The sequence below is a fragment of the Carcharhinus amblyrhynchos genome, chromosome 10 (genome assembly GCF_965287045.1).
Source record: "Carcharhinus amblyrhynchos chromosome 10, sCarAmb.v2.hapA, whole genome shotgun sequence".
NCBI lineage: Eukaryota > Metazoa > Chordata > Chondrichthyes > Carcharhiniformes > Carcharhinidae > Carcharhinus > Carcharhinus amblyrhynchos.
In genome coordinates, this window is record NC_137333.1 from 2854802 (window position 1) to 2870192 (window position 15391).

At 46.0% G+C, this 15391-nt stretch overlaps 1 protein-coding gene across 3 annotated transcripts in view; it reads left to right on the forward strand.

The window, feature by feature from the left end:
• Positions 1–15391, forward strand: part of LOC145349516 (dedicator of cytokinesis protein 9-like) — a 305922-nt gene that overhangs the window by 275208 nt on the left and 15323 nt on the right. For all 3 annotated transcript variants that reach the window (XM_080198064.1, XM_080198065.1, XM_080198063.1), the window contains exons 48-49: positions 3498–3644; positions 4071–4281. In XM_080198064.1, the coding sequence (XP_080054190.1) occupies positions 3498–3644; positions 4071–4281 (358 nt within the window). The remainder of the gene's footprint in view (positions 1–3497; positions 3645–4070; positions 4282–15391) is intronic.

Sequence of the window (15391 nt, forward strand, 5' to 3'; positions counted from 1 at the left end):
TGCAGGACTTGGGGGGATAGCGCAGGAGGACTGGGACTAATTGGATGCCTCCTTCAAAGGTCCAGCACAGGGAACAATGGGCAGAATAGCCTCCTACCCTGCTGCGAGATTCTGTCCGTAATCCTGATTGTCTATTCTAGCTGGCAATCCTCAAAACACTTGCAGCCTCATTTATTTCAAGAAGCTCAAAATTAAAGTTAATAGAATAGAATAGAATTCCTACAGTACGGAAGGAGGTTATACAGCCCGTGGAACCTGCGTAGACAACAATCAAACCCTATCTCTGTAACCCCTAACCTGCGTGTCTTTGGACTGTGGGAGGAAACCAGAACACCTGGAGGAAAACCCACGCAGACACGGGGTGACATGCAGACTCCACACAGACAGTGACCCAAGCCGGGAATCGGACCAGGGTCCTTGGCGCTGTGAGGCAGCAGCGCTAACCCGCTGTGCCGCCATTGCCAAAGTTGAACCAAGATGTGATTGTTGAAGTTGCAGGATTGTATTCTGGAGTTAAGTTGTAAATGAATGGAAATGTGAATGAATGGGGGGAGCTAAAACCGATTTGGGATTCAAGTTGGAAACACTTTTCTTAATCTTAATTAACAAAGCATTTTTTTTTTTAAAACTGATCTGAAATATTTTGTTTGCAAAATGCCTTTCTAGTTGTAGCCTTTGTCTTAAAGTTGCAGCATCTCATTAATACATTCTTTCCACTCTTTTCCCCCCTCTTTAAAGGCAGCGGTAAGTTGAGGTCCTGCTGTGTTAGTCGTGAGCATTTAATGTGCCTTGGTGTGGTCTTGTTTGTTTGTGTCTGAAGTCATCTGCTTTGCAATCATAACCGTGTAGCTGAGCGTTAGAAGGTAGACGCACTGTGTTAGGAACACCATCCACTGCCTCGCTTTGTTCATTGTGGTGCATGTAGAGGGGTAAACCGATCTGGCCGGCTCTACAAGCCACTTTATACTTAAATAAATCACCAGCCCGTGTTTTTATATACATATATATATATATATTAAAAAGTTGTTGTAGCCTTGAAACTTACCGAAGCTTTGTGATGTTTGTTGGGGTGGTTTTTTTTTTGTTGTGTGGTTAGGTTTGCTGTGTTCTTTAGTTTGAGGCTATTCCTCTGCCGTGACTGCTAGGAATAAATGTGATTGTTATTTTGTTCTTTGTTCTTATTAACCTTCATAGCAATACCAGTTTACAGACAATGAAAGAGATGTGGAGGTAATTCAATGCTCACACGTAATGCAGTGAAACTGACTGCATTAAAGGCACTCTGGTTTGATGTGGGTAGCTTTGTCAGTCTATCAAAAATGCACATCATCCATGCTTCATAGAACACTTGTACATCACCCATTATATCCTATCAGTGCAACGGCACTTACTGCACCCGGTTGTATTACAGTATTTGTCCACATTTTAGACTGGTTTAACTCCATGTGCTGCATTTAGTTTGGCCAACTGTTCCTTTTTCCGTCTGTGCCTATCTTTGGTGCTGTTTATGATGTCCTTATACACTGGGTCCAGATAGTGACCTGAGTATAGACAAAACCTGAGTCACACAACGTGGACTGCTTTTGAGGGCCACTGTTACTGAGGTATTGAGAGCATTAAGGCAGCCAGCAGCACATTAAGAAAAGCCTGGCTTGTCGCTTGGAGAAGCAACACTTACATCCAAGAAACAATCATCGTTTTAAAAAAAGTGCCATTAAGATATCCATTATTGGACAGAACATAATGACCCATAACTTCTTGGTTCCCTAGGGTCACATTGGGGGATATTCCAGTGCAATGCGATAGGGAATCTCACTTGGAAGTTCCCACATAAATGTTTATCCAGTAATTGTTCAGAAGCACTAACTTCCCCTGGATAATTGCCCTGTGATGCGAACCGTCCGATAGCAGTGATTTAAATCACTATCGTTGACGGTTCTGTCTGGTTTACCTAGATAGTTACTCTGAAACAATTAGGAGAAGAAAAAACACTTCTTCATTCCAGAGTAACTACTTAAACATCTAAACTGAGCGCCTCCCCACCCACCCCCGCAGCTCTGGGATTCCCCAGAGTGGCCTCACCCCCAACACAAGCCCCCTCCTTTCCCAGTCTGACCCGAATCCCCAACCCTGAGCGGGGCCCCCTCTCCCCATTCCAACCCAAACCAACCCCACCCCCCCCCCCCCCAACCAAACCCTGACCCGAGCCCCTTCCTTTCCTAGTCTGACCATCACTCCTGAGCCCCTCATTCCATTCTGACCCCACCCCTTCACCACCTCCCCCTCCCCACCAGCCCAACCTGACACTGTCTGTACCACGCCACCCCCCCCCCCCACCCCAATTAACACAGCCAACTCTCTCCCAGTCTAATCTGACTTGCCCATTTCCACCCCCCCCCCCTGCCAGCACAAACTCCGTTACCCCAACCCCCTCGCCCTCTCCCTGTCTGATCAGCTTAATCTGTGAAGCTTACCTCCTCCCTTTAAATTGTCCTTTTAAACATCCCCTTTACGGTAGCTCGTGCTGGAGCAGTGGGGGGGGGGCACCCAGCCTGAGTGAGGACCACGGGGTTTTGGAGATTCAACGAGGGTAAGTCTGTCCGGAGCGGCAGTCACTCCGCGAGGGATGGCCACTCTGGAGAAATTACGGACCAAAACTTTAATAGCTGATCCTTCGCTTAACAGAAATGGGAAAAACTTATCTCAAAGATGTGCGGGTTAGGTGGATTGGCAATGCTAAATCGCCTCTTAGAATCAAGGGGATGAGCAGGATAAATATGTGGGGCTATGAGGATGGGGCCTCGGTGGGATTGTGGTCGGTGCAGGCCTCGATGGGCCGAATGGCCTCTTTCTGCACTGTAGGGATTCTACAAAATCTTTGCCGTCAGGGAAGGCTACCACTGCAGTTACGCAGAAGACAAGAAGTGACTCGGTTTTCATAATCCATATGTTATTTTAAAATCTAACCCTTTTCTGTGAATTTTCAATTAATTTGGTTGCGGAGGAGGACCTGTGATTAATTCTGTGTGTCAGTCCCCTTCCGTCCAAGCTTTATCAGTCTGGTGATCTGACCTCATACTAACCTGAAAAGCAGGACCAGCGGTTGTTGTGTAAAACTGGCACTGAGACCTCATCGTGTTGTCACTGAAAAGAAAAATGAGACCTAGATTCTTCTCCCCAAAGGAACTAGAAAATGGTGTTCGTTTAAAAAAAAAACAAAAATTACCTGGACGATGTGACATTGGGCCGATTGAATCCTGGAGATGAGAATCGCTGTGATCTTCACAGCTATTCCCTTCAAAATTTATCCCAAACCAGTTGGCATTAATGGTGCACTTGGGGAAATTTGGAGAATCTTTTGTTTGCTTTCTTTTTTGTCTGTCGTTTTCAAGCTTTTGAGTTGACTTTGGTCCATCACCCAACCAACCCATTGGCTTCAAGAGATTTGTTTTGTTTTTTGCACGTCAACCCAATTTATTTAGTGTGGCTTTTGACAGGGGTTCTTTGAAGATGAGGACGGCAAGGAATACATTTACAAAGAGCCTAAGCTGACCCAGCTGTCTGAGATTTCCCAGCGCCTCCTGAAACTTTACTCGGACAAGTTTGGCTCTGAGAACGTGAGGATGATCTACGATGATGGGAAGGTGAGGAGAGCAGTGTCTGAGAATGTCTGCTTTCTCTAAGCTCTCCCTTATCTTCTGGAACCTGTTGCTCCTGTGATTCATTCCTTCCTTTAAGGAACTCAGCTGGTGTCCTTCAGGGAGGTTCCAAAATTTCAACATTTCTGGAAGATATGAGGCTTACAAAATGTTCATCTGGCACTGTCTATTGTTTAAGGTCATAAAAACAACATAGTAACTCCTACATTCACATTTCTGATTAATATTACAAAACCTTTAAAGTATTTCTAAAGATTTCCTCACTGTATGGTGGTGCCTTTGTTGATTCCAATGTGTCTTGCACCCTTTCTTTAAATTGTGTTGTGTACCTCTGTCAAAATGTTAACTTGCCCTTGACATCAACACCGCAGATGATATTTACTCAAGTGAGGTTATATTCTGTTTGAAAAGGTCAATCCAAAAGACTTGGACTCAAAATATGCCTACATCCAAGTGACGTACGTGACTCCTTATCTCGACGAGAAGGAGCTGGTGGACAGGAAGACAGATTTTGAGAAAAGTCACAATATCCAGCGGTTTGTATTCGAGATGCCGTTCACCATCTCGGGAAAGAAGCAAGGAGGAGTTGAGCAGCAGTGCAAGAGGAGAACAATTCTAACGAGTAAGTGTTATTTCTCATCACTTTATCCAACCGCAAAACCAAATCTCCAGAGTGTTGCTTCATCACCCCTGTGCTTGCTGATCTACATTGTTGCTCATCCAGCAATGCTTTCCAATCCCTGCATCACTTCACTCCTCCCTATCTCTGTCATCTCCTCCAACCAATAACACTCCAAGATCACTACCCTCCCCCAATCCTGGTTTCCCGAACATTCTCAGTTTTATCTCCTGCTTCATCATTGGGTAGACGTCCCTTCAGTTACCCTGGGCCCCAGGCTCTGGAATTTCCTTCCTAAACCTCTCCACCCCTCTCTCTTCCTTGATTTGATTTGATTTGATTTGATTTATATTGTCACATGTATTGGAATACAGTGAAAAGTATTGTTTCTGGCACACTATATAGACAAAGTATACCATTCATAGAGAAGGAAAGGAGAGAGTGCAGAATGTCACATTATTTTTATAGCTAGGGTGTAGAGAAAGATCAACATAGTGTGAAGTAGGCCCATTCAGAAGTCTAATGGCAACAGAGAAAAAGCTGTTCTTGAGTTGGTTAGTATGTGTCCTCAGACTTCTGTATCTTTTTCCTGGTGGAAGAGAGTGTGTCCAGGGTGTGTGGGGTCCTTAATTATGCTGACTGTCTACACTTCCCACTGCCTTGGAAAAGCAGAGTCAGTGGATTGGAGGCTGGTTTGAGTGATGGACTGGGCTCTGTTCACAACCCTTTGTAGTTTATTGTGGTCTTGGGCAGAGCAGGAGCCCATACCAAGCTGTGATACAACCAGAAAGAATGCTTTCTATGATGTGTCTGTAGAGGTTGGTGAGAGTTGTAGCTGACATGCCAAATTTCCTTAGTCTTCTGAGAAAGTAGAGGCGTTGGCGGGGCTTTCTTAACTATAGTGTTGGCATGGGGGGACTAGGACAGGTTGTTGTTGATCTGAACACCGAAAAACTTGAAGTTCTCGACCATTTCTACTTTGTCCTCGTTGATGTAGACAGGGACGTGCCCTCCACTACGTTTCCAGAAGTCGATGACTATCTCCTTTGTTTTGTTGATATTGAGGGAGAGGTTATTGTCGTTGCACCAGTTCACCAGATTCTCTATCTCTTTCCTGTACTCTGTCTACACAGTAGACACAATATGAGCACAATAAAATCCAAGTTTTTTGGCCATCTTCTTCTGTGACAATACGATGGAGGGTGAAATGTGATGCCCACCCACCATTTTGAAATAACCAGTTAGCCCCCGATTGGGTTTGTGTACAATTCTTTGCCACCCATTCCATTTTCCGGGTCCCTGGTGGGAGTAATTTACACCAGTTGTGACAAGTTGGGTGAAAAGACCTCCAGCAGAACCGTGAACGCCAGGAGCTGCTGAGGGAGACAGGTTCGTGGACTTAATTAATTCACTGTTTTGAGATTGCCATGAGAAATAGAGAGAGTGTGAGAGGGCACGGGGAGGGGGGGCACGCACCTTCACACCATAATCCCTCTCCTGTGTGATGTCCCAGACCAGACACTCAATTGTCCGAGGAGCCCCCTTCACGCTGCCGATTTGATCTGACGAAGGGTCATCTAGACTCGTAACGTTGGCTCTGTTCTCTCTCCACAGACCTCTTGTTTTCTCCAGTAGCTTTTGTTTCAGATTCCAGCATCTGCAATATTCTGCTTCTATCTGAGAATTATGAAGATTGATTTGTTTTTATTTGTTAGAGGTATGTGGGCTTCCCTGGCTACACCAGTATTTATTGCCCGTCCCTAATTGCCCTTGAGTAGGTGATGGTGAGCCATCATTTTGAACCGCTGCGGTCTGTGAGAAGTAGGTACATCCACAGTGCTGTCAGGGAGGGAGTTCCAGGATTTTAATCGGGCGACAGTGAAGGAACAGTAGTATATTTCCAAATCAGGATGGTGTGTGGTTTGTAGGAGAGTTGGTGGTAGGAGAACCCTCAGTTAGTGGTGCTCCCATGCCACCCTTCACCTTCTAAAAGGTGACAGTTATGGTGTTTGGAAGGTGCAGTCGAAGGAACGTTGGTGATTTCCTGCATTGCATTTTGTACGTGGCACTCACTGCTGTTACTTGTTGGTGGTGGAGGGAGTGGATGTTTGTCGATATGATGCCAATCGAACGGGCTGCTTTGTCCTGGATTGTGTTGAGCTTCTTGAGTGTTATTGGAGCTGCACCCATCCAGGCAAGTGGAGAGTATTCCACCGCACTCCTGACTTGGGTCTTGAAGATGGTGAACGGGCTTTGGGAAGTTACTCTCCACAGGATTTCCAGCCTGTGACCTGCTCTGTAGCCACAGTAGTGAGATGGCTAGTCCAATTGAGTTTCTGGTTAATGGTACCCCCCTCCTCTCCCAGGATATTGATAGTGGGGGAATTCAGTCACGTTAATGTCTTTGAATGTCAAGCAGCAATGGTTAGATCCTCTCTTGTTGGATTGCCTAGCACTTGTGTGGCACAAATTTTCCATGGCATTTGTCAGCCTAAGCCCAGGATATTATCCAGGTCTTGCTGCATTGGGACAGGCACTGCTTCAGCATCTGAAGAGTCATGAATGATTCTAAACATTGTGCATGAGGTGAAAGTGTCAGTTTTGGACTGGGGGTGGGCACAGTAAGAAGTCTCACGACATCAGGTTACAGTCCACCAGGTTTATTTGGAACCACAAGCTTTTGGAGCCTTGCTCCTTCACCAGGTTGCACATCGTGCAGTCGTTAGCGAACATCCCCATCTCTGACCTGACGATGGAGGGAAGGTCACTGATGAAGCAGCTGAAGATGGGTGAGCCTAGGGCACTACCCTGAGGGGCTCCTACAGTGATGTCCTGGGACTGAGATAACTGACCTCCATCCATCGCAAACACCTTCCTTTGCGCCAGGTGCGACTCCAACCAGTGGATAGGTTTTTCCCCGAATCCTATTGACTGCAGCTTTGCTGGGGCCCCTCGATGCCGCCCTCTGTTAACTGCTCCCCTGGTGTCGAGTGCAGTCACCCTCACACTGACTATGATGTGATAAACCTGGAAAGTCTGTCTGAAGGAATCAGTATTAATTACTGGGGAATTGGGAGGGAATCAGAAAATATATTTGCAATTTGTTTAATCTTGACGGCAATCAGGGACAGGCAGTAAATGTTGACCTCGCCAGTGACACCCACTTCCCCGGAATGATAAAAATAACTCCAAGAGACTGTTCCTTACTGAGCGCAGATATCAAGTTAAAGCCTAGGGTCATGAGAAGTGAGAATTGCGTTTACGTAGCGCCTTTTGTAACCTCAGGATGCCCGAAAGGACTTTCCAGTCGGTGCAGTATTTTTGAAGTGTTCACGTTTGCAATGTAGGAAGAAGATAATGTGTGCACCAAACAACCTTTCCCAATCACGCGTTGCGGTTGGGTAATTAAAGAAGGCTTTCCATAGTCCAAGTCTGGTGTTGCTATGGAAGGGTGCCAGTTGGCGATCTTGGCTTTACCTTCCACACAAACCTCACGTAAACATAATTTGATGACTCCCTGTTTAAAAAAAAATCTTCACTCTATTTAATAGTCACTTTATTAAAGTTAAATCTAATTATTTTGTGTGTGTATCAGTTTCCACTTACTGTCATAATTCACTGATTGCATGTGCTGCTCACGTCTAGATTTGATTAATCCAAAGTCCTGTCTGTGTCTCATCTCCATGCTTTGTAAACTATAACCTGACTGCCTTCAGATTGCGTAATGCAAAGTTCCACCATCTCAATGCTGTGATTATTCTACATTGGCTCCACTAAATTAATACTAAATTGATATTAGCGTTAATTATTAGCGCCAGGGACCCAGTTCGATTCCTGGCTTGGGTTACTGTCTGTGTGGAGTTTGCACATTCTCCCAGTGTCTCTGTGGGTTTCCTGTGGTTTCCCCTCCCAATCCAAAGGTATGCTGGTTAGGTGGATTGGCCATGCTAAATTCTCCCCCAGTGTACCTGAACGGGCACCAGAGTGTGGCGACTAGGGGATTTTCACAGTATAGAATCATAGAAACCCTACAGTGCAGAAAGAGGCCATTCAGCCCATCAAGTCTGCACCAACCGTACTCCCTCCCAGGCCCTACCCCCATATCCCTACATATTTACTCGCTAATTCCTCTAACCTACACATCTCAGGACTCTAAGGGGAAATTTTTAGCATGGCCAATTAACCTAATCCGCACATCTTTGGACTGTGGGAGGAAGCCGGAGCAACCGGAGGAAACCCACGCAGAACGAGGAGAATGTGCAAATTCCACAGAGCCATTGACCCGAGCCAGGAATCGAACCCAGGTCCCTAGAGCTATGAAGCAGCAGTGCTAACCACTGTGCTACTGTTTCCTCCTACAGTAACTTCATTACAGTGTGAATGTAAGCCTACTTGTGAGTAATAAATAAAATTAGCACTGCTGTCTCACAGCACCAGGGACCTGGGTTCAATTCTGGCTCGGGTCACTGTCTGTGTGGAGTTTGCACATTCTCCCCATGTCTGTGCGGGTTTCCTCCAGGGCTCCGGTTTCCTCCCACACTCCAGGTTAGGTGGATTGGCTATGTTAAATTGCCCCTTAGTGTTTGGGGGATTAGCAGGGGTAAAAGTGTGGGCTTACAGGGATAGTAGTCAGTGCAGACCTGTTGGGCCAAATGGCCTCCTTCTGCACTGTCGGGATTTTATGATTAAATTAACATTCTTGATTTTCCAATTCCTCCATTATCTCATCCACTTTACCCATTCTATCACTCTGATATCTACCAACCTCTTAGTCCCATCTCTTCAATCCCCATTTAAGGGGAGATGGTGGCATTGTGATCACGTAATAGAACCATAGAGTCCCTACAGTCCAGAAGGAGGCCATTCGGTCCATCAAACCTGACAACAATCCTCCCCAGGCCCTATCCCCATAACCCCAGGTATTTACCCTATTAATCCCCCTCTGACAGGAAGGGGCACTTTATCATGGCCAATCCACCAAACCCACACAGTTTTGGAGTATGGAGGAAAGCAGAGCACCCGGAGGAAACCCACGCAGACACAGGGAGAATGTGCAAACTGCACACAGACAGTCACCCAAGGCTGGGAATTGAACCCGGGTCCCTGGAACTGTGAGGCAGCAGTGCTGACCACTGTGTCACCGTGTCACCCTATCTGTTTCTTGCCTAATGAAGAAAGTGATACTGGATCAAGCTGTTCAGAATGAATAAGGCATTTGGGGTCAAGATCAGTGGGAGATCATCTGGTAATGATCATATCAAAGGAAAAAGGGCCATGAATGTTGTCCAGTCCATCTCGCAAACCAGCCTCCCATCCATTGGCTCTGTTTACACTTCCCGCTGCCTCAGAAAAGCAACCAGTATAATTAAATGTCCACATCCCGGACATTCTCTCTTCCACCTTCTTCCCTGGTCGTGTACCAACATAAGAACATAAGAAATAGGAGCAGGAGTAGGCCATCCAGCCCTTCGAGCCTGCCCCGCCATTCAATAAGATCATGGCTGATCTGTCGCTGCTCAGTTCCACATTCCCGCCCTCTCCCCATAACCCTTAATCCCCTCTCTTATCAAAAACCCATCAACCCGCGTCTTAAAAATATTTAGCGAGGCAGCCTCCACCACTTCAACGGGCAGAGAATTCCAGAGATTCACCATCCTTTGAGTGAAGAAGTTCCTCCTCAACTCCGTTCTAAACCGCCCCCCTTTTATCTTGAGGCTGTGCCCCCTAGTCCTACTGTCCTTTCTGAGCGGGAAGAGTCTCTCCACCTCTATCCTATCCATCCCATTCATCATCTTATACGTCTCAATGAGATCTCCCCTCATTCTTCTAAACTCTAACGAGTACAAGCCCAGTTTATTCAGCCTCTCCTCATAGCTCAACCCCCTCAACTCCGGTATCAGCCTAGTAAACCTCCTCTGCACTCCCTCCAAGGCCAAAATATCTTTGCGCAGGTGCGGCGCCCAAAAATGCACACAGTACTCCAGTTGCAGCCTCACCAATGCCCTATACAGCTGCAGCAAGACCTCCCTACTTTTATATTCAATCCCCTTCGCTATGAAGGCCAGCATCCCATTCGCCTTCCTGACCACCTGCTGCACCTGCAAGCTGGGTTTTTGCGACTCATGCACAAGGACCCCGAGGTCCCTCTGCACCGTCGCCTGCTGCAGTTTTTCGCCCCGTAAGTAATAGTCCTTCCTACCATTCTTCCTACCAAAGTGGACCACCTCACACTTGCCAACATTAAATTCCATTTGCCATTTCCTGGCCCATTCGCCCAGCCTATCTAGATCCTTCTGCAGACTCTCCACACCCTCCGCACAATTTGCCGTTCCCCCAATCTTGGTGTCATCAGCAAATTTCGACACTCTACACTCGGTTCCCTCCTCCAGATCATCTATATAAATGGTAAATAGCTGAGGCCCCAGCACCGACCCCTGGGGCACTCCACTAGTCACCATCCGCCAATCTGAATAGCACCCGTTGACCCCCACTCTCTGCCTCCTATTTGACAACCAATCCTCTATCCACGCTAACACCCTACCCCCAACTCCATGTCCCTCGACCTTCTGCAATAACCTCTTGTGAGGCACTTTGTCAAACGCCTTCTGAAAATCTAGAAAGACCACATCTACCGGCTCTCCTCTATCCACCGCCCTAGACACATCCTCATAGAACTCCAGTAAATTTGTCAGACACGACTTCCCTTTAATGAAACCGTGCTGCGTCTGCTCTATCAAGCAATTCCCTTCAAGATGCCTCGCAATTTCCTCCTTAATGACAGATTCTAACATTTTACCTACCACAGACGTTAAACTAACCGGCCTATAATTCCCCGCCTTTTGCCTGGCACCCTTCTTAAACAACGGCGTAACATTAGCCGTTTTCCAATCATCCGGCACTTCCCCGGAATCCAGCGACGTTTGGAAAATAACCACCAAGGCATCCACTATCACCTCCGCCATTTCTTTCAGAACCCTCGGATGCATTCCATCCGGTCCTGGGGACTTGTCCACAATCAGCCCCTCCAGTCTGTCGAGCACCGCCTTTCTAGTAACAGTAATGTCATTAAGACCCTCCAGTCCTACCACCTTTCCATCGCTAACACCCGGCAAATTATTCACGTCCTCCTCCGTGAAGACAGAAACAAAAAAGTTATTCAATACCTTAGCCATATCCCCATCCCCTACCACTAGGTCCCCTTTCTCATCCTCTAAAGGACCAACATTCACCCTAGCCAGCCTCTTCCTTTTTATATATTTATAAAAACTCTTGCTATCCTTTTTTATATTAAGCGCTAGCCCAGCTTCATAGTTTCTCCTACTCTTCCTTATCAACTTCTTTGTCAATCTTTGTTGACATTTAAACCTCTCCCAATCCTCTTCTCGCCCACTACTCTTAGCTACTCTAAATTCCTCCGCTTTTAGTTTAACACTTTCCTTCACCTCCTTCGTTATCCACAGCTTATTACCTCTCCTCCTACTATCCTTTTTGATCATCGGAATAAATTTCCCAACCAACTCAAGATTAGCTTCTTCCCTGCTGCCATCAAACTTTTGAATGGACTTACCTTGCGAAAGTTGATCTTTCTCTGCACCCTAGCTATCACTGTAACACTACATTCTACACGTTCTCCGTTCCTTGTCTATGAACGGTATGCCTTGTCTGTATAGCGCACAGGAAATAATTATTTTCGCTGTATACCAATACATGTGACAATAATAAATCAAATCAAAACAAAACAGGAAATATCAAGGGTGAAAATACTCAACCGGAAGAGAGCCTAGTTGTGATTTTATTTTGAGACTAGATCCTCGTGCGTGGGATTGGAAGCCACTTGGTTAAAAAATCATGAATAACCCTTAAGGTGGAAGTAGTTTGGTACAAACCAGGCATGTTTCTGCAGAGCAAGAAGGGAAATCCCAAGCTAGTATGCCTTTGGTCATGTATCGCTTTTTAAAATAGTCTCGAGTACAGGCTAAAGGAGGAAATTGAAAAAGATGTGGGAATTCAACTCTTAAACAAGGCCATGACTGGGCTATATTGGATGTTATTAGGCATATTAATCTTGTAGTAGAGAGGTCATAATATTGGATAGGATATCAAATAAAAATAAGGTCTAGTTGGAATGTATTCCAGATGGGAAACTGGGATGGAGTTAATGGAAATTGAGTAGTGGCAGGTGAGAATGTTTATAGAATCATTGAATCCTACAGTGCAGAAGGAAGCCATTCAGCCCATTGAGTCTGCACCGACCACAATCCCACTCAGGCCTTAACCCATAACTCTGCATCTTTACCCTGCTAATTCCCTGACACTAGAGTCAATTTAGCACGGCCAGTTAACCTAACCCCCGCACATCTTTGCAGTCTGGGAGGAAACCCACGCAGACAAAGGAGAATGTGCAAACTCCACACAAACAGTGACCCAAGGCTGGAATTGAACCTAAATCCCTGGCACTGTGAGGCAGCAGTGCTAACCACTGGGATATCATGCTACCCATTTACGAAAGTTTACAAAAGGTGGAGTAGAATAAAATGCCCAGTACAAGTCAGACAAGACGGGTGCCAGTGGAGACAAATAAAGATCATTGCCACGGAATGAATAATCTAAAGGCTTAGAATAATCCTTTAAGGACGTGGGTTCAAATCCCAATACAGCTATTGGGGAACTTCAATTCCATTGATGAAACCTAGTTCTATAATCTAGTCACAATGCTGGAATCGAGGTGGTGAATGGTTTATTTCCAATGTTATTGAAATGGGTGACAGGGAAGAAATTTGTTGACCAACCTTTAGCCTCCTTTTCTCTCAGACCTTTAGTCCCTTTGGGCTAATTCTTGTGTTGTTGATCACAAGTAGTCAGTTACTGAAACCGATTTCGTGATATGGAGTTCATTGAGTTAACAATTCACAAAGCAAGGTCGCACAAGAGGTTCAGAAGAAAGCATCATAAAATTCATGTGCCCTGAACGCTCGATCACGTTGCAAATAACTCCCATCCGATGTGCAATACTTTCCTCAAGTTCAACTAGTAACTTGCCTGTTTTTCAGAACTTTCTCCATCTGATGTCTTCAGCACCAGGGAGTACTCACTGGGAAATGTCACTCCTTATGAATATTGTGTGCATTTTTGGCCTAGATAGGACAATGTGATCAGTGCAGCCTTGGAGGGCCGAAGGGCTCGTTCCTGTGCTGTACTGTTCTTGTTCTATTGTGGCATCGCCCAGATCTTAGACAGGAATCCTTCTTCCTGGATTTAACCTGATGGGTGTGGTCTTTCCTTGCTCTGCCTTTGAGATGAAGATGACCATGTTTATTATCTGGGATGTTTGGTGGGATTCCATGGGATATGTAGGTGGCTGTGTGTAGAGGAGTTTGCGATGAACAGGACAGGCTAACACAAGATCGAGTCTTGGATGAGTTGCTGGATTGGGATTTCCTCTGCTTGCATTTCTTTCTTTGCCTTGCTTTTGAAGGAGACTGCACTTTTTTTGTGCATTTTATTTATTCATTCGTGGGACATGGGTGTCGCTGGCTGGGCCAGCATTTATTGCCCATCCCTACTTGCCCTTGGAGAGCAGTTGAGAGTCAACCACATCACTGTGGCTCTGGAGCCAGATCAGTTAAGAGCATCAGGTTTCCTTCGCTAAAGGACATTAGTGAACCAGATGGGTTTTTCCTGACAATCACCAATGGTTTCATGGTCACCAGTAGATTCCTAATTCCAAATATTTTTTCTTGAATTCAAATTCCACCAGTTGCCATGGCAGGATTCAAACCCGGGTCCCAAGAACATTAGCTGAGTTTCTGGATTAATAGTCTAGTGATAATACCACTCGGTCACTGGCTTGCGACGGGGACTATAATCCTGGGAGACCTTCTCCCAGAGCTGGAGTTTGGAGATTAAAACTCTTGAATGGAGCCCCAGAATGTTCTAGTGGCGCTTCCTTTGATCGAAGGGAGAGCACACCCAGACTCGACCCCTCCTGAGAGGATTCACTTTGATATGTGAGTGTCAGGTATTCTGGCTACACGACCAGCCAACTCCAGGGTGAGAGCTGTAGCAGACAAATTTCCTTAGTCTCCTGAGGAAGTATAAACCTTTCTGCCTCTCTCCCTGTTCCCACTCCTTTAAAATGTCTTCAAAGCCCAACTCTTTCAGTAAGTGTTTAGCCATCGATCCTATTATCTTCTTTCATTGTGGAACGTGGTTTTTTTTTTCATTCATTCGCGGGACACGGGTGTCGCAAGGCATCATTTATTGCCCATCCCTCGTTGTTCTTGAGAAGGTGGTTCTTTCTTGAAACACAGACTCCTGAATAGCTTGCTCGGCCATTTCAGAGGGTAGTTGAGAGCCAACCGCGTGTTAAAGGTGCGATATATGTGAAAGCAATTAATGTTGAAGGTGATCACAGAGAAATGGTGTAGTGGTAATTGTCACCACACTGGTAATACAGAGGCCCAGGCTGATGTTCTGGGGATTCCAATCCCAGTGACTGGTGGAATTCCAATTCAGTTAATAAAACCTGGAATTGAAAACAAGTCTCGGTAACGGTGACCGTGAAACCAGTGTTGATTATCGGAAAAACCCATCTGGTTCCTTTCGGGAAGGAAATCTGCCGTCCTTACTCGGTCTGGCCTACATGTGACTCCAGAGCCTCAGCAATGTGGTTGACTCTTAACCGCCCTCTGAAATGGCCACGCGAGACACTCAGTTCAAGGGCAGTTAGGGATGGGCAACAAATGCTGGATTTCCAACCACGCCCGCCTCCCACCAAAGAATAACTCCTCAGCCCTAATTCTCCGATCTCACCCGTGACTGGGATTCTCCAGTCCCGCTGCAGTGAGCGGAATTTTGGCTGAGTGCCAATTTCTCTGGCAGCGGCGGTGGGGCACTGGAAGGTTGCGCCCCCGGTGTAACTGCGCTTGACACCTCTTCGTGGGAGATAGCCTGTCCACAAACTGAAGTGAAATGCTCTATCATTAGAGTTTAGAAGAATGAGGGGAGATCTCATTGAGACGTATAAGATGATGAATGGGATGGATAGGATAGAGGTGGAGAGACTCTTCCCGCTCAAAAAAGACAGTAGGACTAGGGGGCACAGCCTCAAGAT